Raw genomic sequence first — 22,702 nt, forward strand, 5'->3', positions numbered from 1 at the left:
TTATTTATATTTCAATTAATGCTATCAATCCAACATAATGAAATAAAAAATCATTTTCTCCTTAATTTTGAGCTCAACCCATTTTTCAACACTCTTCTTGAACTCCTTTTCCTCTGAGATCTTATTCCTTTGCTCCTTTATCTTTTCTCATTTTTTTCGAGGCCTACTGCATATAAAAGGCGAAAACGGACGCCAATGATGCACCAATGATGGACCCAATGAAGGGCATGGTCACGGTTGAGCCACTTGTAGGTGCGGGTGCCTGTGCAGGTGCATCTGCAGCCAATGCTACTTCCATGGAAGCTGCAACAACGACAAGAACGGCGCAAGAGATCTTCTTCATGTCCATGGTGATTGTATTTTATCGGTAAAACTCTACGAGAATTCTCACCGACTAGAAGAAGATAATACGAGTTGCTTGTTCTTTTTTCTATTTGTGTTCTTGCAGGCCTGAGATATAATGAGGGTGGTAAGAGGGTATTTATAGGGAAATGTTTTACAAGGTGTGTTAGCTGCATTGTTAAAAATAGATGAGATTTCGGTTAATCAGTTATTGTGATTGTTTTCGTGTAATAATTTACACGATTGATGTAACCGTTGACTATTTCCTTGGATGTTTAGTTGCTATTTATACGCTAAAAATTTTATAACTTTTTTTGTTGTAACAAGGACTATAACTAAATTGGTTAAAGGACCTATTAGTTTAGGTAAGTAAACTATATGTGAGGACATTTTCGTAGAAAACGAGACGAAATGTCATCTTCCGCGATATTAGAAAGGGATAGAAAACGAGAAATGAGGACATTTCTGCAGAAAACGAGACGTAAGGGCATTTCCTCCTAGGGAAATTGTAGAATACCCCTGCACTTATCTCATCAAGCAATTAATTTCCGTGGAACTGAAGAAGGCGTAAAAGACTTGTTTGCTGGTAGATGCCGCTGACTAAGATCTTGATGACGAGGCTTTTTTTTCAGAACCTTAAAAAAAAGAGCGAGTTTTAAGCATTGACAAACTATAAGCTATGAGGACTTCCTTACTCAACTAGTTCTTTCTCTCTCTCTCTCTCTCTCTCACCCTCTTCCATTTCGTCTAGATTAAGAACCTCATGGACCCTAAGCCCTCTTCATCAGGAAAAAGATGTTAGGTCGAATCCCTTCACATGTTTAAACCAAACCCTGTACTCTGTTTTCACCTCGGCATTCTTCTCCTCTTAAACAAATGAGACCATTAAAGGCCTACTCAGAGCATGAGGATGGCAAGCAAATGCCAGCAACATGACAAGTAAAGCAAATAGTAACTGCAAAATTATAAAGATCAAATTTATAGGTGCCAAGCAAATGTCTAAACAAATCCAATTCCCATGGCAGCTGGGAGTTCAATTCCCATAAAGTAGCGAAAATTTGCAACTAAAAACTTGGCTCCAAAACCGTTTTTTTCATAATCAACAATGGGGCTAAAAGTAAGTAGCAGAGCATCAAATATGTTAGTTAATTAGCCGCCTCCAGATCCCTATTTCTTTCCGGAAACGATCAGCTGAAGTTCATCGTAACCTACAAGCACACCAGCACCAAAAATGGCAGGAATGATGTTTACACGAAGTCCCTTGAACCAGAAAGATATAAGTTGCTCATTCATCACCAGATGATAGCAAGCATCGAACAATGGACTATTGTACTTGACTGCTTCTCCGGAGGTCAAGGTCGTCATCATTCTTCTTCGAATAACTTCAAAGGGGTAAGTTGTATGTCCAGCACACAGTGCGCTCACAAATGCCAATTGGAAACGAGCAGCGTAACTATCCTGTATTCATCCAAGCATACCAAAAAGAACCAAAACGAGTGAATAATATATGAAAGAAAACCTGTAAGTAACAAGTACATATATTGGTCCCACGGAAATTTACGCAAATATTGAAGCATAGAAAGTATTTTACTTACGTAGTTCTTTGTCGCTGAAATTAAACTAGGTGGAAACTAATAACTAATAAATGTATAGATAGATAGGTACGAAGACGAAGTTTAATGAATTCATAAACAGTTTTGTATACCCGTCGTTGGATTCCACAAGAAAAGATTAAAGGTAACAAGATATAGGTTGATGTTAAGTTCGGGGTCATCCAACTCAAAACCAATTAGTAATGAGTAGAGAGGACCTAGACATTATATTTTTGGTTGCTAGATCTCCCTTCTCCCACGTGGGACTATTCTCACCGTCGACGTGAAAAAAGTTCATCTCGAAGACTACGAGAAAGTAGTAAACCAAGGATATCTAAGAAATGTCGATCTTTTCATTAGCAAATTATCAAAGTATGATATGTGGAGTCCTATTTCGGCGATAGAATAAGAGATACAATCATTAAAAATATGATTCTAAGTAGTAAGTAGAAACGGGAAGAATTCTACTGGGGTTCACATTTAATACCAACCTGGCGTGCGGGTGGAAGGAGTGCCTTTGAAGAATCGTAGCATCCAAAGTAGAGACCATGGTACATAATGGCATTAACACAAGAGATGTTGAATCCACGGTATAGACCAGCAATACCATTTGCTTTAATGGTCTTCCTGTAAACATCGACCAATCCGTTGAATTGTCTTTCTCCTCCTTTCTTGGCAGACATTGAGTCATTAGCAAGACAGATTCTAGCGTAATCGAGAGAGTGGACAAATAGAAGAGAGTAACCACCAGCACAGGCTCCACATAGGAAGTTACCAGCGGCCCATTTCCAGTAACGATCATCTATGTCGAAGTTAAATCGCCTATGACCATCATCTCTGTCTATGTCGAAATTAAATCGCCTATTGAATAAATCCTTGAACGCAAAATTCAGAGCCTGTTACAGATATCGGAAAAACATAAAGAATTAGTATATTAGATAAAACTGGCAGGCGAAGGAAATAAGCGACCCCAAACTCTTTGATAATCACATAGATGGCTAACCTGGGCGGGGACATAACGGATCACATTAGCAGTGTATCCTCTCCACAATGAAGCAATTCCTTCATCCTTCAAAAGCTTTACAAGCTCAATTGGAGCAGCAGCAGTTTTGGAAACAGCAGCAGCGACTCCACCCATAACGAAATCAACCGCAAAGCTAGGTGAGGGTTTCTCTGAAGGTGCTTGGACGAAGACAGGTGACGCACTGGATGGGACAATTGACATATTTTGGCGTGTTTTTGTCATTGGGTATTGGAATCCCATGTTGGTGTAGTTTCCGTATGAAAATCGCCTCTGGTACATGGCAGCAGCCCCAGTTCGTGACTCCAAACCCCGAGATAGGCTGGAACCAAGACGAAGCTGACCAGCTACTTTCTGTGCGACAGACGGGTGCTGTGGACGTTCAGCCATCATGTCTAACAAGCAAAAAAACCTAACAAAACGAACAACAGTGTATGTTAGACAAGGAGAAGCGATTTTACGTAAACTCCATTTTCATTACAAATTTAATATCACTCCAAATTCAGTATATTTACGGCTTTACTAACAAACTATGTGTACTTTTTCATCCTTCATATTTGTATGTACAAGGAAAATGTATCGACGTTATCAGCATTTCCGTTCATAGAATTCATCAATAGAAGGACAAAATAGAAATCTATATATTGAATCAAATCAAAGTTATATTAAAGAACATAAACCATTACAAACAAGCATATTTTATACAAAAGAAGTAAGCCATTAATAATGGGCACTAAACAAACAAATTTCACATCAAATGAAGGAAACCAATTTTAAGGTTCAGATCAAGATTCAATTTTTAATGTAAAAGGGGTACCACATTATATGGGTAGATAAAAAAAAATAAAAATAAATGATCAATTAGTCCCGACTACTCGTGAGTCGGCAAGAGGGCGACTCGACTAGAGCTCAAACCCCTAGTCGGATAGAAACCCTATTAAATCCCCGACAACCCAACTAGGACTAAGTCGACTAGTTGAGCGAGTCTGGACTTTAAGACCTTTCTCTTGAAATCGACTTTAAAGAACTTCTCTAAGGTTTCGCTAAGACCCGTCCTCTTCTTCTTTCTTCCTTTCGTCTCCAAACATCATTTCAAGTAGATTTTGCAGTTCTCTCCCTCTCGAATCACCACTTCAAATAAATTCCTCTCTTGATATCTCAACTTTTTTATTGTTTACTACTAGTTATATCTCTTGAATGCAAATTTTGTTGATTTTCAATCTAAAAACTCCAATAAATACGTATTAATTTTTATCGTCTTATATATCTTTAATGTTGTACAACTTGTTGATAATTAGACGCATCATTTTTTAAGGATGAATTTGATGTCTATATGGGGTTTTGAGCCAATAAAATCCAAATTTGACATATTTTATGTTTGAAGCACGTTTATAATTAGAATATAGTTTGAATATATTTGTGATTGTGGAATGTTTTTTTTTTTGTAGTGTCTCTATCAAGGTAATATTTTTTAAATGAACATATAATAAAATCCTCAGATGCCCGGAACTCAGATGGTGACCGGAGCTCAGATCTGATTTTTTTTTTTTAGGTAAAAATGTAGTAGATGATAAATACTCAGATCCAAACAAATTAAACACCAAATGATCAAAACAATAAGATAAAACTTGTGGTAGATAAAGAAATCAAGAAGGGTTTTTAATGATTTAGAGAAAAAACCGGATCACACATGAATTTTGTTAAAAAAGAAAAAACCCTAGTTTTGATCCACAAAAAGAGGAAGAAAAGGAAAGGAATTTTTACCTATGAACGTAGTAGTAATAATTTGAAGGGTGTCCGAATAAAGCGGAAAGGGTGAATTTAAAGGGTTGATTTGATGGGCTTTTTACACGGGCTCCCCGTTGAGATTGACAAACAAAATACATCTACTACAAGATCGGCTACAAGCGCCTCTTAAAATTGGTATTGGCGATTCCTACTCAGGAATCACCCGAAATCAATCTAAAATAGTTTTCCATTGCTTGTTTGAGGTGGGGCAATCAATCAGTCCATTTGTTTCAGCCTTTCATTCAATAGATCGCTTAGCTCTACTTCTCACTCCTTCGTATACCTCGGGAGTCCATTGATGAGGAGGGGGTGGGGAAAGCTTGAATAAAATTCCTACCGTGATTAATGGTTTAAATCAAGAGTTATGATGTATCAATATCTTGTAACGAGTAACGCATATATCATAGTCGATTATTCAAAAAAAAACTATAGATGATACAGAAAACATTTTCGATGAAGATGAAAAAATAAATGAAAATGAAAATAGAAGAAAAAGAAGAGTGCTTGAATAGGACTACACCAAATCTTGGTCTAGACAACCAACGTCATAAACCCTAAAACAACTTCATCAGGAAGAAGACATTAGGTCAAATCCCTTCTCATATTTCTGACCAAACCTTCTGCAATGTTAACCTGGACGTTCATCTCGAGGATCAACAAAGGCCTGCTCGGAGCAGTACGGCCAGCAAATATGAACAACATGAGAATTGAAGACAACAATAAGTGGCAAAATTAGAACACAATATGATAAATAACAATTATAAAGATCAAATTAAATAGGTGCCAAGCAAATGTCTAAACAAATTCCAATAACAAATCTCAGATAATTAAAAGAAAACTTGGTTCAGAAAAGAGAAATCTTTCTCAGGGAGTTCAATTCCCACCCCTGTAAGTAGTTAATTATTCAATCAAGTTGGGAAAATTTGCTACTAAGAACTTGGCTCCAAAACAGTTTTTTCATCATCAACAATTGCAAAAAGTAGGAATAAGTAGCAGACCATTAGATGGTTTGATTAATTAGCCGCCTCCAGATCCGTACTTCTTTCCGAAAACGATCAGCTGAAGTTTGTCGTAACCAGCAAGAACACCAGCACCAGCAATGGCACGGAGAATGTTTGCTCCTGCTCCCTTGAATAGAGATTTAGGTCCCTCGTTCTTCAAGATCTGGTTGAATGCATCGAACGAGCTTTTGTACTTGACTGCTTCTCCGGAGGTCATCATCATTCTTCTTCTAACAGTGTCAATGGGGTAAGAAGCAAGTCCAGCACCGTTTGTGATCAACCAACCAAGTCCGAAACTAGCAAAGAAACTATCCTGTAATCATTTGAACCAACCAGAAAAATGAAAAAACGAACACATGAACACGATGAAAATATAGTACGAAGTTGAAAATTATTGTACGAGGAAAATATGAGTTTAGTAGTAACCTGGAGATTTGCAGGAAGAAGTGGCTTGAGAGAATCGTATAGACCGAAGTAGAGACCACGGTAGACAATGATTCCGACACAAGAAATGTTGAATCCACGGTATAGACCAGCAATACCATCAGATTTAATGGTCTTTCTGTAGACATCGACCAATCCATTGAATTGTCTTTCTCCTCCTTTCTTGGCAGACTTGGAGTCATTAGCAAGACGGGTTCTGGCATAATCGAGAGAGTAGACAAAGAGAAGAGAGGAAGCACCAGCAGCACCTCCAGAGGCCAAGTTACCAGCGAACCATTTCCAGTAGCCATCTCTGTCTTTCTTGAAGCTAAATAGCCTCTTGAAGTAATCCTTGAACGCAAAGTTCAGAGCCTGTTACAGATATACGAAAAACATAAAGAATTAATACATTAGATAAATATGCAGGCGAAGAAAAGATCACAAACTCTCTGCTAATTAGATAGATGGCTAACCTGGGTGGGGAAGTAACGGATCACATTAGCAGTGTTTCCTCTCCACAATGAACCAAATCCTTCATCCTTGATAGTACGTCTAAAACATTCTCCGACTCCCTTGTAGGGTTCAGATAGCCTTCCCATCTTGATCATTTCATCTTGGTTCTGGATCAAAAGCTTTACACGCTCAATTGGGGCAGCAGCAGTTTTGGACACAGCAGCAGAGACTCCACCCATAAGGAAATCAATGGCAAAACTAGCTAAGCCTTTCTCAGAAGGTGCGTTCACACAGACAGGTGATGCACCTGATGGAACAATTGACATAGTTTGGCTTGTGTTTGTCATTGGGTACTGGAATCCCATGTTGGTGTAGTTCCCGTAAGAAAATCGCCTCTGGTACACGGAAGCCCCAGTTCGTGACTCCAAACCCTGAGATAGGCTGGAACCAAGACGGAGCTGACCAGCTACTTTCTGTACGACAGACGGGTGTTGCGGCCGTTCAGCCATCATGTCTAACAAGCAAAAAACCTAGAAAAAATAACAAGAAACAGTGTATGTCAGACAACAAGAAGCAATTACATGTAATTTCAAATTCATTAAAATATTAGGACAACACAATTAATTCAATAGTTGAAGAATGCATACTACCAATTGAAAGGAAAATATGCATATGAAAAAACATAATCGACATTATCAGCATATTCATAGAACTCAATAATAGAAGGACAAAATATAAACCTATATATAGAATCAAATCAAACTTATATATTATAGAAGTAAATCATCGATGGGCAGTAAACAACCCAATTATACATCAAATGAAGTAAACCAATATTCAAGGTTTCAGATCAAGATTCAATTTTTAATCTAAAAGGGGTGCAACGTCATATAGGTAGATTAAAAAAACCTAATCAATTACCCACATTCTAAGCATTGATCCAATTTTAACAGAACATATAAAATCCTCAGATCATTGGTCGAGATCTCTCAACATATAAATATTTCATATGTAGCACACAATTCTAATAAAACCCTAAATCCTCAGATCTGATTTTCTTTTGGGTTAACGTAGACAATAAATACTCAGATCCAAACAAACTAAACACAAATTTGATAATAGCATAGATCAGATTCATAAAGTACTAGCAATTAACACACAATTCAAGCAAAACCCTAAATTCAGATATACAAGATAGAACAAAACCTGATGATAGATCTGATTCAATTCAAAGTTCTAATAATGAAAATCAAAATGAAAAACGAACCAGTAAATGAAACAATAAGAAAGCAATTACATTTCTAAAAAAAACTTAACAATTTTTCATGATTCAGCGAAATGAATGGATTACCAATGAATTTTCTAACAAACCCTAATTTGATCCACAAAAAGAGAGGAAGAGAAGGGGAGAATTTTTTACCTAAGAAAGTAGCGAGAAAACTGAAGGGCGTCTGAATGAAGCAGACGAGGTGAATTTAAAGGGTTGATTTGATGGGCTTACTCGGGCTCGCCATTTAAAACAGCCAATTAGGGTTAGGTTTTCTGTGGTAGGGGGAATTCTTTAAGACACCCCATTCTTGCTAATGGCAGGCACCACCCTAGTTGTAGACTTGTAGTTGGGGTACTTGGGGAAGTTAAATTTGGTATGCGAGAATACATCAAGAATCCCATTTTGAGAAGAATAAGATTTCTAGTGAGAGAAGTGGTAAGAGGTATAATCTTCCACTTCAGAAGTCAAGTGTTCGAGGTACAAGCTGAACAATTCAAAAAAAAATTCTACTGAGAGAAGAAGTTCTATTTAAATGCCCTTTTCCTCGTACAACTTTTCACAAAAATTTGGTCAGCCTAGATGGTTTATGTTATGTTTGGTATGTCGAATGAGTCAGTCCCCGTTCGAGTGGTAAGTTTCCATGGTTCCATCTAGGAACGGAAATTCAAATTCAGTAGATAGATGGGTTTGTGATTCACTTCTCTTTGAATCCTAAATCTAATTATTTATGTATAAAATTAATTCCTAATAATCATGTTTTTGATCCACCAAACATTAAAGTTATTACGATTATTAAGAATTATATTATGAGAATGTTGTTCTAGTAATCATTTTTAGGGTCAAACTGTGATAGTCCCACATCGCTCACGAGAGTGTCCGGAGCCTGAGCTATAGGAGTCTTGGTAAGCGCCGAGGCCTTTTCACATGTACATCTATCTACTGCCGAAAGATTCAAGTCTTACTATTTTCACATGTATATTTATCCACTGTGGAGATGAAGTTCCAATTTCACCATTTTGCAAAAGAACTTTGGGGACTTTCAACTACTATAGCTAGTTTTTAAGAAGTTAGAGAAAACTAGATTTTTCACATTATCACACCAATCCACTTAACTCCTCGTACAACATAAATCATTCCACCATTGGGTGCTTATATATCTTATCTTCATTAAGTGAAGAACCGAAGTCCAAAGCCCAAAAGATAAAGAAAATGCAAGATCTTTCGGATATAAAGATTTGATCAATCAAGATTGATTTAGGAAGTATATTTGTTTTTTACCCTTAGTGCAAACTTGATACATGCACAATGGGATGTATCAAGTTCGCATTATTTATCAGCTCGATAATGAATCAAATACTATGCAAGGACAGAGAGAATAAAATGGTGATGGCAGGAAATTGCGTTGGATTTGGGTCTATGACTCTATGTATAACCTAAAATTCAAAGAAAAGTGAGTCAGGCTTGCCTCTTAGTTGTCGAACAATGGAGACATTTCGACATACAAAATAAAGAAAAAGCCTAGACGAGACACACTCTAACTTAAGACGAATTACGTCCTATGTAAAACCACAGATCAATGGCGTCTCGCCTCCAAAATACAACGGGTTTGTTATCCTTCTCAGGTATGTTGAAGAAGAAGATTGTGAACGCTGACTAGTATTATGAACTTCGATATTTTGAAATGACCATTAAGCAAATGGAGTATATGGGTAAAATTTTCTAGAGAAATTTGGAAATTTTTTTGTAATCTTGGTACACTGAAATGATATCCTATCTATACTTCGGAATCTGGAAAAAATAGTCCCGAAATCGGAATTGATTTGAGTCTTTTATAGGAATCGATGGGGAGACATATTAGGGGCGTGTATGTTCATTTTGGGAGACATACAACATAGTAGGATAAACGAATACGAAACAAAATATTATCGAGATAGTTTCACCTTCAAGCAGAAACATAACAACTTCAACATTATGATTCGTCGATAAGTTACTTGAAAGGGGAATACATTCTCTTAGCCAAGTTGACCCTTTCGGGTCATGCTGTCGTCGCTCTCATTTCTTGACATTTCAAGATGCGCATCTCCATGAAATGTTGGTAATGAACGGGTAAGATGATCACAAGACCCAAGTTGTTAGCTAGAAGGTAAAGTAGGGGGTCAATGTTGCACGACTACGCTTTTGAAAATTTTGTGAAAACTCTCTAGGCCAAATTTTCTTTTTATCCGACAATTTTTTTAAGCTTCAGCTCCCTAGTAAGGTTTACACGAGTTTGCAGAGGTTTGTGCTAGTAAGCTCTGCACGGGGTTGCAGAGGTTCGGAGTTTAAGCCTAAAAAAATATTGGCATGTGTTTTAAGCAAGACCAACACGAAATTTGGTTTTCGACCTAATTTCCTTAACTATTTTGAAAATTTGTTGACTCCATTGATGGATTGACATAGAGATGTCAAGTAGATAGAGAGATACCTCTTGGAGACCCGAATCACTTCCTAACTTTTTCCCCTGAAAAACGGGAAAAGAACGAGCAAAATTAGTTCATCACTTAAAGAATTCTCTTGAGGGAAGTGGGAACTTTGTTTGTTACTTCATATGAAGAAGAAAATTTAATTCTTTAATGCCGTATTAACGACCCCAATGCTCGTGTGTGCTCTTTGAGCTTTTAGAGCATCGTGGTGTCGGGGCGAGGATAGCGAGTAAATGGTTTTGAGTACCGAACGAATTTCAACGCTCAGAAGCCGAAGAAGATTATCTGAAATAATATTATGTTTTACTTTGTTGGTTTAGTAATTATGATTTGAAAAACCAAGTAGACAGATAATTGGGTTTCTCTTAAGTTTTTATTAGCTTTTACTATGGCAAAAATTAGAAAATTTTCTATTATCAAATGAATTATTGTTTTATACGTAGGTGATACAAAAAAGCAGGTAAAATAATGATAGTTCGATCTAGAATTTTAAGGAAGTTGTGGTATAGAATAATATAGAATTATGTGGAACCTAGCTAGAAAATGAATGAACAAAGATATCTTATAAAGAAGTTTCATGAACTATCTTATGTTGTTCAAGGGCAACATAAATAAACTTCTCTTTATACTAGTTGTGATGTTGTAAACGATCTTATAATAAGTTATACTTTGTCTATGCATAAATTTATATCATATTTTCAATAAATTTTGAGATGGTGGAGGATACTAATCTAGATTCAAACTTAAAAAAAATGTTATCAACAAGGAGAAGGAAAACCCAAAAGATGAATTGAGGAAGGAGATCGAAAAGGTATTATGTTCTAGCCATCATTGTTCAGCAACAACCTCTACTCCGTGAAGTAAAATGCCAACATGATGGGTGAAGCTGCATTAATAGTAAAACAAACAATAGTTGATGTATATATAGGCGTGTGGGATGTGGATTTAGGTTCATACAATTTTCACATGTATTGAAATCACAATTACTTCTCTCTCTTTCAAATTCCCATACACGTATTCACTCACTCTAATTCATTTCACTACCATTACTTCATTTTGTGCTTTCTTAACATAAGTTAAGTATTACGTTTCGTTTCTTGAAATCCTCGTTACTTTTGTTAAATGAATCCTTTCCATTTGGTGCAACATCCAAACAATTAAACTATATGATATTCATGTTGATCTCTCTGTTTAGTTTTTTGTTGAGTTTATTTAAACTATATCTGTAACATTCATTTACCATACATCTCGTAATATCTTGTCGATCTTTGAGGAGTGGTTTTATTCGCATACCCACAAAAGCAAACAACACAGCGCTACCAAGAACCTCATTATGTTCATATACTCGGATCTTTTTGTTTTCATATAGTTTCTGTTTCCAAGCCTTGTAAACTCTTCTTTGAGTTTTGAACAGTCTCTCTTTAGAAAATGGTACGGAAGAGCTTGTCCCCTATGAAGAGTTTACTTCAGTTGGTATTAACATTAGTCAAAAACAAAAGAGAGCAAGGGAACTGGAGTATGAACTCAAGACAGCGAGCCACAGGACGCGGCGGCAGTGATAAACCAAACTCAAGATCAGACTAGCAAGTGACGAACCGAGCGGATAGATCGTGGGGTTCCTACAAGAATGAAACCTCCACTCCTGCACATAGGGCTCAGAAAGGCCCGTCTAGGGCCCCCCAACTGCACGCATGTCAATGATTTGTCCACATTTTCGTTGTTCTGTAATGGTTGTACTGAGCCTTCTTTCTCTTCCAACTATTTGTTTTCCCTATCAAAACCCAAGGGTTTTGGAGGAAAAGAAAGAGTCATGACATGATTCATATACTAAGCCTTCTTTCTCCTCCTATTATTTGTTTTACATATTACAAACTAAGGGTTTTGGAGGAAAAAAGAAAGATCAGGACGTATAATCCAAATTCGGGGAAGAACATAACTAGAATTGTAAAATACAAAAATGATATAATCTAGCTAGTAATTCCAACTAGCCCTTGCAAAAATCCGATTTATGATAAACAATAATTTGACTCAAAAAACAGTAAAGAAGTTCGCTCAGATCAGGCAGAAGAAATTCACCCACCACCTAAAACATGAATAATTATTTCAAGCGAAAAGGAAAAAATTTCCGCTCCTACAAACAAAAAACCAAATAAAACTCATAAAACTTGTGTTCTCTTCTTCATCATCAACCGATCTGCTGAGAGAATTGAAAATAAAATGCGAATTAGCCGCCTCCAGATCCGTATTTCTTTCCGAAAACGATCAGCTGAAGTTTGTCGTAACCAGCAAGGACACCAGCACCAGCAATGGCACGAAGGATGTTTGCTCCTGCCCCCTTGAATAGAGATTTTGGTCCCTCGTTCTTCAAGATCTGGTTGAATGCATCAAATGAGCTCTTGTACTTGACAGCTTCTCCGGAGGTCATCATCATTCTTCTTCTAACAGTGTCAATGGGGTAAGAAGCAAGTCCAGCACCGTTTGTGATCAACCAACCAAGTCCGAAACTAGCAAAGAAACTATCCTGTAATCATTTGAACCAACCAGAAAAATGAAAAAATGAACACATGAACACGATGAAAATATAGTACGAAGTTGAAAATTATTGTACGAGGAAAGTATGAGATCAGTAGTAACCTGAAGGTTTGCAGGAAGAAGTGGCTTGAGAGAATCGTATAGACCGAAGTAGAGACCACGGTAGACGATGATTCCGACACAAGAAATGTTGAATCCACGGTATAGACCAGCGATACCATCGGATTTAATGGTCTTTCGGTAAACATCGACCAATCCGTTGAATTGTCTTTCTCCTCCTTTCTTGGCAGATTTGGAGTCATTAGCCAGACGGGTTCTAGCGTAATCTAGAGAGTAGACGAAGAGGAGAGAGGAAGCACCAGCAGCACCTCCAGAGGCTAAATTACCAGCAAACCATTTCCAGTAACCATCTCTGTCTTTCTTGAAGCTGAAAAGCCTCTTGAAGTAATCCTTGAAAGCGAAGTTCAGAGCCTGTCACAGATATCAGGGAAACATAATGAATCAGTATAAGAGGCTTAATATATCTAAGATCGAACAATTTCTGATATTTCTAGATATGACAGACCTGGGTGGGGAAGTAACGGATCACATTAGCAGTGTTTCCTCTCCACAATGAACCAAATCCTTCATCCTTGATAGTACGGCTAAAACATTCTCCGACTCCCTTGTAGGGTTCAGATAGCCTTCCCATCTTGATCATTTCGTCTTGGTTCTGGATCAAAAGCTTTACACGCTCAATTGGGGCAGCAGCAGTTTTGGATACAGCAGCAGAGACTCCACCCATAAGGAAATCAATGGCGAAACTGGCTAAGCCTTTCTCTGAAGGTGCTTGGACGAAGACAGGTGATGCACCTGATGGGACAATTGACATATTTTGACATGCGTTTGTCATTGGGTATTGGAGTCCCATGTTGGTGTAGTTTCCGTAAGAAAACCGCCTCTGGTACATGGAAGCCCCAGTTCTTGATTCCAGACCCTGAGATAGGCTGGAACCAAAACGGAACTGGCCAGCTACTTTCTGCGCTACAGACGGGTGTTGAGGCCGTTCAGCCATCATCTTTCACAAGCTACAAACCCTAGAAACAATAGAAAGAATGTATATATAAGAGATAGATAAAAACGAGCAATGCTATTACTTAAAAATGAATATGAAAAACGAAGATGTTATTTTTAATAAAATTTTCGGAATAAGAAAACTACAGGTATACCGTATACGGAAACTAGAGAATTTGAACCAAACGTCACCTACCTAACAAACTTAGATAATCTTCAAACTGAGAACATTAAAGTGTTCAAGCGATTCAACTTCTACATACTACATAAGAGGTGGCACGATACATGAAAAGGATATGATCCACTTTATAATAAACTTTGAAATTTGTCTCATGCGAATTTTTGGTTGCACATATAAACAAAAGGGCAAACCGATATGAGAAAAGTGGCAAAAGTAATTGCAAAACCAATCATACCCCACAACAGAATCAGAAGGAATGGACAAAAAAACAATAATAATTAGTTTTATGCATTTCCAAGATAAATTCTTATAAGGCTGGCCACTACATCTCTAGTCAATTAGATAGATTGTTTATAGAGTACATTCTGTTCACTTTCATGAAAATTCAAGAATCGTGATGCAGTAAAAAATGGAGCAGATTTTGGTGAAAATGCCGCAACAAAAAAACACGGGCATTGATCAAACAACACATTCTAGAGTTGTAGGTCAGAAATAAGAGCAAAAAACCAATTAAAGAATCATCACTACCTCAAAATCAATCCCAAACAACTAATATGACCAATAGTAGCTCAATAAGCTGAAAAATTTGAGTGATTTTTCAAAAGTATATAACTTTCAAGCCCTTTTCAGTCAAAATTCAATTTAAGATTGCAGGGTATCTCCTTGATCTACAGTTAGGGTAAGAGATGCAAGATCTGATCAACAGACAACTCCTGATTGAAGAAAATTTCAGTGTAAAAGTGTTGGAATTTTGCAATCAACTTGACAAAAGCAGATCTACGAAATCCAAAACTTTCGAGATCATTTCACCTAAGAAATTCCCGTAAAGCAACAGAATTAAACATTAAATGATGATAATCCAACCACAAAACCTAAATCTAATCAATACTGCATATAGAACGTGAGAATTCAGATCTAAAACTAGTAATCAAATGAAGATCAACAAAAATATTAAGATCTAAACCAGATCCGTAATCGAATTTTTAGCCAAAACCGAAAAAAGTTACTAAAATTCAGCAATCAAACAAACGTCCTACTGGATTGATTGGAAATCAATCGATCAAAAGATGATACATGATCGGAAAAACGAATGGATCCGCATCGGCATAACAAATCTTTCAAAACAAAACTACGAAAACCTAATCAGATCCAGAAAATATAATCTAGATTCAATTTGAATGAGTACCTTTCAGATCCAACAAAAATAAATGACGATCAAATTTCAATCAGTACCTAATCAGATCCGGAAATTGAAATCTAGATCTTATAACAATCAAAACCTTTCAGATCTAAACGAACTAATTGAATATCAAATCAACAAACATGAAATGAAAACCCTAAAAAGAAATTACCTCAAAACTAGAGAGAGAAACAAGTAGCGCTCTCGCTCCTTGGAAAGGCGGAAAGGTTGGAGGAGAGAAGAAGAAGTTTTGAAGGAGACCTCAAATGAACGGCTTTTAGGTCATTTTAAAAGCTCAAACAATGATATTTTATGATTCTGTGTGAATAGATGTATTATACCCTGCGAAGTCCTGTTTTCTCGTCTTTCTATTTTTATGTCGTTACAGTTTTCTGTCCGTCCGATGAAATGAATTACGTCAAGACAAAAAGGGTTAATTTCATTTTTGGTCCCCAAATTGTGGTAAACTAAAAATTGGCCATTTTAGTTGTCCAACAAATCAACACTGACCCCCAAACTACCTACCATTTTTCTTTCTTTTTATATCCTTTATTTCTCTCTTTTTTTCCCATAAAATCGGCCCAATGTGACGGGAATTTGCTCAGTGGTGCTTTTGGGAGGATTTGAACCTTCAACTTTTTACACATACATCTAACTATTATACCTCATGCTAACTGAAATCCTACTCACTGTCAATTTAAAATAAATGATTATCCCAAAGCAGCCTATAAGACCCAAATTATGAGGTTCTCAATTACAGTAGGCCCAAAAACAATTGCTTTGGTTGGTTTGGTGGAGGGTCGACTATGCCTTCTCTCCCATCCTTTTTATCTTCTCCACGTATTTTTCATACTCGCATATAGAGATAGGGACCCATTAGGTTGCCCTTTGTCGATAAGTCCCAGCTTTGTTTCGCCCTTTTCTCAAACTACTTCTCTTGCTCACTCTTAGTCCGTGAGAGAACCCCCATTCAAGGCTCTAGAGAATGAGCAAGGAAGAAGAGAAAGAGAGACCAAGAAAGGAGAGAGAGAGAGTCCGATGGACCAAAAAGTAAATAACAACAAGGGAGACTCGTCGATGGAGTATTAACCTATATTTGTTTGCAAACGAAGCTACTTTCAAACGTGAATGAGGTAAAGAGAAGGAGAATGAAATAGTGGAGAGAAGAATTTGAAAGAGGAACTAAGACAATGACTATGGTCAATACTCAATCGGGACTATATTTGATTATTGGACAGGTATGGGTGCCAAATTTTCAATTTGTTATGAATTCAGGTCCTAAATACAATTAATCCCAAAAAGTTTGACTTTCGTAGAGAGATTGTTTTTTTTTTGTTGCAATCGCAGAGAGATTGTTGTTGCAATCGTAGATTACTGTACACCTTTATTCACTTTTCTCACCGTTAATTTGAATAATCTGACGGTTGAGGCGCACCCGATGGACTACGGTACAATAGATCGTGAGATACAAGAAGAAACATTTTGATTGGGGAAGGCGTGAAAAATTCCGCTTCCCTAGATGTGGTGGGGTCCTACCTAGAGAAGTGATATGTACACGAAGGGAAATTTGTTGTGATAATTGTATACCATTGTACTCGTATAATCTGGTTTTTTTTTTGATGAAATCTCGTATAATCTGGTTGGTCACAAAAATTTACATGAGAATTATACGATAATATGCTATTGCAAAGTAATTCCAAATGGGCAATGTGACGGACTGGTGTTGCTATTCTTAAGAGGCTAAACACATTTTTTTTTAGTGCGGCCTTTTAAAATTATGAAGTCTAAAAGTGTGCAAGAACGAATAATATCATTAGCAGCCTAGAAGGTTGGTCTGCACCATCTTATGACACTTAATTACATAAAATGTTTTTTTTCAGAAAAAAATGAGTGAAACACCCAAAAATCTAGACCCTAATAGAAAAAAACCCACTCAAAAATAATAATGTCAAAAAGACCCGTTTTTTGAACATTTTTCAAAATGTTCACAACATATGTAATTATGTTGTTAACAAGACAACATATTTTTTTTCATAATTCCATTTTTACCCTTATATGTTGACAACATATATCATTGTGTTGTTATAAAATGTTGACAATATCTATAATAATGTCCCGACTTATTATAAAATGTTGGCGTCATGTATAATTATGTTCTTAACAACATATATAATGTATTAGTCAAACTATTATTTGTTCGTTAACGGATTTGTTAAATACAAAGGATAATATGTATAACATTTTAATTTTTGTAAAGGACAAATAAAAAAATGCTTTAGTCTTTATATTTATGTCGAAAGCAAAACAAAAAATGCGGAAACCATTTATATTTTCACAAGACAAATCGAAAAATGTTGTAGCCAAAATGTTTGTGTTAGTTTGTCTATGTAAAATGCAAAAGAAAAAAATGCGAAACATTTTGGCAAAGCAATGTCTAAGCAAAAACGAATTTGTTCAAAAATTTACAAATTGTTGAGACAAACTAAGATTTGTTCAGAAATTCACAAAATTTTCGAGAGCAAACCAAGAATTGTTCAGAAATGTTCAAAATTGTTTTTGACGTTGATTTGGACGGAAAATTTCATTTTGGAGGGTAAAATTGTATTTTTACCTACTGGGTTTTTTCCTCATTATTATTTAGTATTGGGCCTGATTCTCTTTAACTTCCCCATTTTGGGCCTTATAATTACCGGCCCTTTTTTTCACACGTGGTCATGTTTATATTTTAAAACTTTAGTTCGCATAAAAGTTTCATCTTTCGATGCACAAATCCGCTGGAGACATACTAAAATATTTAATAGTTTCGAAGTTGATATAGGCGTGGAAAACGAGCAAGTGTTTCAGAGAGCAAGCAAACTGAGTATACCAGATAAAGTATTTGAGTGTACACTTGTTTACTCGAGCAAGTCAGGGGAGGGGAAAAATGAAAGATTAAGGAGTATGTTACTCCGCCTATTAACACTAGTCCAGATTGGATTGATTCACTAGCCTCAAAAGATTCCGGTACCGGACTATCCATCATGAATGTATCCCGAACACTAGATTAATCTAATTTGACCGGTTTGTTGGTCGGATAAGTTGGGTTGGTAGTTGGTACTAGGGGTTTCACATACAGGCCAGCCCAGACTTAGGGCAAGTCCAATGTGGGGCTCGGGCTCCCAATTTTGGGAGCCCCTGAATTTTGGGAGCCCCAGGGCTTTCCTCAATTCCAACGTCGGGCTCCCAACCGGGGCTCCCAAATCAATATATTATACGTGTGCGAAGTATGTGTGCGAAATTTTGATTTTAAATTTCGACTATAAATTATTAGATTTCGACTATGAATTAAAATGTGATATTATTCGAGAGAGATAATTTCAAAAAGATAAACACAAAAAAAATAAAAATTAGAGAAAAATACTTAAAAAAGTAGTATTTAAAATAATAAAAAAATTAAAAAAAAAATTAGTTTAAAAAATAAAATAAAATAAGGTGGGGTGGATCCCCTTTTTAGGGGATCCACCCCAAATATGGCCGTTGAAGCTCCCAACGGCCATATTTTGGGGGCTGGGAGCCCCCAGCCCCACCGGGAGCCCAGCCCCGGGGCTCCCGGGTTGGAGGCCAAGGGCTGGGGACTGGGGCTCCCAAATTCAAATTGGGAGCCCCAGCCCCCACCACATTGGAGTTGCTCTTATAAGCTCCTTCTTCCATCCTCTTTCCGGACGGGCGGCCTTGACCAGACAAAGTCTTTGGGGCCGTTTTCCAGCTCTACCTTTATGACTCAGATTACTATATGACCCATGACTTTTCTAGTTTTTTGGGGCTGAAAACTGGCAACCGGATTTGATTTGCCCTGGGGAACTAGGGTTCATGCATGATTCAGTGGAAGGTGGAGTCACATGGCAATAATTGGCATAGATCCCAAATTAGATTCACTGAATTCAACCGATTCATATCAATTCAACTAGATCTAACACATATTCTTAAATTTAGAATAAGTCAAATAATTGCTTCACTTTTATAGTAATATTTCTTACTTAATAGAATAGAAAAGATCCACACACACTACTAGGTTTTTAGCCAATTTAGCCAATTAATAATATGCTTATGGTCTAGAGTTTTCAAACTTCCTATTTGGAGGTGAGGTTCTTAACAGAGAAGCAAAAAAGATTAGGTTAATGAACAAAAATTTGTAATGGTAATGCGATATATAGTTTGTAATCATTGACAATAACCTTTAGATGTTAATGAACCAAAATTCGACTATCTAATGAGACCCGATAGCTCATATAATGGTAGGAGAATATTTGTAGAGTTCGGTTATCATTAATGTGATTGCCATACGCCTATATATGAATTGAAGTGACAGCCAGTTAAAAAATCCTAGCATATACAGTAGACATAAACTGTTTCTTTTTTAATAAGCCAACTTTCTCCGAGCCATCTAATCTTCTATCTCTCAGTCATATATGTTCAACCTTTTCTCATTGCTGTGATTTACAAGATTATCACTCCCGTAGTTTGTGTTAATTTTAAAATCAAATGGATATCGTGAAATCAAAACATAGCTTATATTTACTTATCACCTACCAGTTATATATTTGATATGTCAATCTCATCGAACTTCATTCAACTACCCATTTAAAAGAACTGTACTGACTAAATTCTGTATTTTGATGTATCTCAACTGTGGGAACTACTTTAAAATATGCACAGAAGATGCCTACGATACAGGTAAACTTCTATATTCATATGTTCTTTTCCATCTACTATCATGCATTTTTCTTGATAATGGTGACGTTATTCGTGTAACAGTTGTGGAAAGACGGCAAGAAACATGCAGAGACAATAGTTTTTCTTATTCAAATAGTTGTTCAAAATCCAATTCAACATATATTACTTCTCCTTTGTCTGTGATGGGCCAAAGACATGAAAAAAATGCGCATGAAACCCATAGGGCACGGGCCGTTTACTTGATTACAAATGCGCATGAAAAAAATGAAGTTCACTTGCTCAGAAATAACATGAAGTATGTTGTAACAGTATAGGATCGAACTGGTACAAAAGTGTAAGCTTGCCTTCAAAGAAAACCTCTATGAATGCATAATTGACAATATAACAACTAAAATGAAAAAGCATAGATGCAGGCAAACCTCTGGTAATCACAGTGCTATATGACATCTATGATTTCTCAAAAAAACTAAAGCAACTAAACCATATAACATCTAAAGCAACTGAACCACATCTAAAGCACTACTCAATAATCAAACAGGTTGTGTGCACTATATAACAATGTCTTCCACGATTGGTTTCTCTTAAACATTTTAAGTGCATTAATACAAAATAGATGGTTTAAGACGGCTATAGTTTTTTTTTCGCTGAAAGGAGATGGCCGAAGTTTAGTTGCCTAATAAATCAACGTTTAGGAAAGACAGTGAGAACCATCTCTTATACATCAAAGAGACGTTATACAAATTAAAAAAGTGTATAGAAAATTCAAGTTCCAAATGGGAGTAGTTAGGCAATTGACAAAGGTGAGCTGTATTTTGCTTAGATATATGACCATTACAAAACACATTCCAAGGGCTTTTAAAGTTTCAAAATAGAGAATGTATGTAAACTCTAACAACTTCACTCATTTCTCAAAATCACTTTTGGGATTAATGTCAAACATGTTGTGTGCATCTATCAGGTTGTGTTGGTACTTGATAATCAATAGGAGAAACTTACCAGTTAGATGATCAGTAAGACGCCGAACGTAGAAATCACCACCTTATCTATGTACGAAAAGACAAAAAATTGAGAATTCAGTGAAGAAATTAAAGAAAACTACAAAAATTAGAAACCAATAACTGAATAAAAAATCTCAATGGAACTCACCGTGTGTTTATAACTTGAAAAACCAAAAAGCTGAATGATAAAATCATCAACTCTCCAGAGTTTTATAGTGGATTTCACCACATTCAATGATAAAATCATGGGATTAACCATTATTTCTGGCGTTTGGAACAACTATTTTTGGAGTTGAGGGATTTTACGTTATGAAGGAATTGGCTGAAATTGAACTGAAATTAGACTGAAATTGGAAGATTTTAGGGTGAGATATGAACTGGATATGTTCCCAACGGGAGATTTGGAAGATCAATGGAGTAGTAACGGAAGATTTAAGACTGAGAATTGAGCTGAAATTGTGAAGTACGGGATATTGAAAATATTTGGAAGATCAATGGATAAGTAACGTCATTTTTTGACGGTCAGATTGAAGGGTTTTTTTTTTAACTCTGAGATTTGAAATGGACGGCCAGATATATCTCTGGGTTTGTCAAAAGGGTTAGTAAGAATCAAGCTATGGCCCTAATACAACACAAAAATGGTTACTATAAGTTTCTAGTTCACACACCACTTAGCAATCAGCCGCCTAATATCCCTCCAACCAATCACACTTTCAGAAACTGGAATTCTTTCTGGAAACTTAGACTACAACCTTGAATTCTCATCTTTCTTTGGAAGCTAGCACAAGGTATCCTTCTATTACATCTCACACTATCCAAAATCATTTCCACCATTCCACCTTTCTTTCCTCTCTGCTCTCAGGAGGAGGAATCAGATATGCACTTCATTCAAGAATGCTCAGTTCACAACTCTTTCTTCAGCAGGTTTATCCCTCCATTTCTATTGGGGCTCCTCTGTCTACATTTTCCTTGGTTTGACTACTTCCTCCAGTTAAATAAACATGTTGATTCTTCAACTCCCTTAACTTCTCTTGAAAAGATTGCAACCTCTCTATGACATCTCTGGAAGCATAGATGTGAAATTTTTTCTGTGAAATCACTTTGAACATTGATCCTCTTATCCACAACACCAGGATGTATTTGTCCATGCCCAGACCAACCTCCTCAAAGCTTACCTAGCCCTCCCATTTGATGCACCCGAAAAGGTTACACACCCAAGCGGAGGTATCAAGTAGTAATCCGGCAAAGTCGGGATCGATCCAAGGATAGGAAGGTAGTTTGGATATCGAAAGGGTCTCGTTCGCCGGTCTAGATATCACTAACTAACTTAGACTAAAAAGGAAAATAATACAGGTAAACGGGGGGTTTTGGATTGAATGAGAAACAAAACAAGAAAACTAAACTAAACAATATAAGTAAAACAGGCGAGAGAGATTCGAGAGAAGTGTCGGAGGAACAAGAGTCGGGAGGCAACAAGAGTCTGGAGACAAATAAGTGAGAGAAGTGTCGAACCGAGAATCCGATAATGATAAACCTACGACTACGTGTAGTCCGATCTAATGTTTCAAAGTATAACCGATGTTCGACTCCTAAGGTGATGTCTATAAGCACTACGTATATCCGGAGATCATACTTAGTCAAACAAACATAATAATCGGTTTATCCCGAGTCAACGAAAGTGTTGTCTAGTCGC

The 22,702-nt window shown here is 36.7% G+C and overlaps 3 protein-coding genes across 6 annotated transcripts; all 3 read right to left on the reverse strand.

The window, feature by feature from the left end:
• Positions 1-1,294: 1,294 nt before the first annotated feature.
• Positions 1,295-4,953, reverse strand: LOC147540369 (ADP/ATP translocase, mitochondrial-like). Of its 3 annotated transcripts, XR_015226461.1 has the most exons (5): positions 4,720-4,953; positions 2,938-3,367; positions 2,426-2,830; positions 1,455-1,800; positions 1,295-1,406 (listed from the first exon to the last, which is right to left on the reverse strand). XR_015226461.1 is itself a non-coding variant. In XM_086644923.1 (4 exons), exons 1-4 carry the CDS (start codon positions 4,839-4,841, stop codon positions 1,510-1,512), a joined length of 1,248 nt encoding a protein of 415 aa, XP_086501049.1. In that variant the 5' UTR covers positions 4,842-4,917; the 3' UTR covers positions 1,295-1,509. The 3 variants fall into 3 exon arrangements, 2 of the variants coding, with proteins under 2 accessions (XP_086501049.1, XP_086501050.1); XM_086644923.1 differs by having other exon boundaries at positions 1,295-1,800; positions 4,720-4,917; XM_086644924.1 differs by lacking the exon at positions 4,720-4,953 and adding an exon at positions 3,956-4,336 and having other exon boundaries at positions 1,295-1,800.
• Positions 4,954-5,535: 582 nt separating this feature from the next.
• On the reverse strand, positions 5,536-8,202 carry LOC147540370 (ADP/ATP translocase 1, mitochondrial-like). Of its 2 annotated transcripts, none has more exons than XM_086644925.1 (4): positions 8,041-8,202; positions 6,641-7,150; positions 6,171-6,539; positions 5,536-6,057 (listed from the first exon to the last, which is right to left on the reverse strand). In XM_086644925.1, the coding sequence occupies exons 2-4, from the start codon at positions 7,130-7,132 to the stop codon at positions 5,761-5,763; spliced, it is 1,158 nt and encodes a 385-aa protein (XP_086501051.1). In that variant the 5' UTR covers positions 7,133-7,150; positions 8,041-8,202; the 3' UTR covers positions 5,536-5,760. The 2 variants fall into 2 exon arrangements, with proteins under 2 accessions (XP_086501051.1, XP_086501052.1); XM_086644926.1 differs by lacking the exon at positions 8,041-8,202 and adding an exon at positions 7,827-8,004.
• Positions 8,203-12,294: 4,092 nt separating this feature from the next.
• Positions 12,295-15,682, reverse strand: LOC147540371 (ADP/ATP translocase 1, mitochondrial-like). Its single transcript, XM_086644927.1, has 4 exons — positions 15,471-15,682; positions 13,450-13,960; positions 12,987-13,355; positions 12,295-12,873 (listed from the first exon to the last, which is right to left on the reverse strand). The coding sequence occupies exons 2-4, from the start codon at positions 13,939-13,941 to the stop codon at positions 12,577-12,579; spliced, it is 1,158 nt and encodes a 385-aa protein (XP_086501053.1). The 5' UTR covers positions 13,942-13,960; positions 15,471-15,682; the 3' UTR covers positions 12,295-12,576.
• Between the last annotated feature and the right edge of the window lie 7,020 nt (positions 15,683-22,702).

The sequence above is a fragment of the Eschscholzia californica genome, unplaced genomic scaffold (genome assembly GCF_041429995.1).
Source record: "Eschscholzia californica isolate CP2 unplaced genomic scaffold, dmEscCali1.0.p SCAF_5, whole genome shotgun sequence".
Taxonomy (NCBI): Eukaryota; Viridiplantae; Streptophyta; class Magnoliopsida; order Ranunculales; family Papaveraceae; genus Eschscholzia; species Eschscholzia californica.

Excerpts from the sequence above, each read along its gene's own strand:
- LOC147540369 (XM_086644923.1), bottom strand. The coding sequence starts at position 4,841 with ATGTATTTTGTTTGTCAATCTCAACGGGGAGCCCGTGTAAAAAGCCCA. Across the intron at positions 2,831-2,937 it reads TCCGTTATGTCCCCGCCCAG|GCTCTGAATTTTGCGTTCAA; the intron begins GTTAGCCATCTA and ends TATCTGTAACAG. Across the intron at positions 1,801-2,425 it reads TCCTTCCACCCGCACGCCAG|GATAGTTACGCTGCTCGTTT; the intron begins GTTGGTATTAAA and ends GGATGAATACAG.
- LOC147540370 (XM_086644925.1), bottom strand. The coding sequence starts at position 7,132 with ATGATGGCTGAACGGCCGCAACACCCGTCTGTCGTACAGAAAGTAGCT. Across the intron at positions 6,540-6,640 it reads TCCGTTACTTCCCCACCCAG|GCTCTGAACTTTGCGTTCAA; the intron begins GTTAGCCATCTA and ends TATCTGTAACAG. Across the intron at positions 6,058-6,170 it reads TTCTTCCTGCAAATCTCCAG|GATAGTTTCTTTGCTAGTTT; the intron begins GTTACTACTAAA and ends AAATGATTACAG.
- LOC147540371 (XM_086644927.1), bottom strand. The coding sequence starts at position 13,941 with ATGATGGCTGAACGGCCTCAACACCCGTCTGTAGCGCAGAAAGTAGCT. Across the intron at positions 13,356-13,449 it reads TCCGTTACTTCCCCACCCAG|GCTCTGAACTTCGCTTTCAA; the intron begins GTCTGTCATATC and ends TATCTGTGACAG. Across the intron at positions 12,874-12,986 it reads TTCTTCCTGCAAACCTTCAG|GATAGTTTCTTTGCTAGTTT; the intron begins GTTACTACTGAT and ends AAATGATTACAG.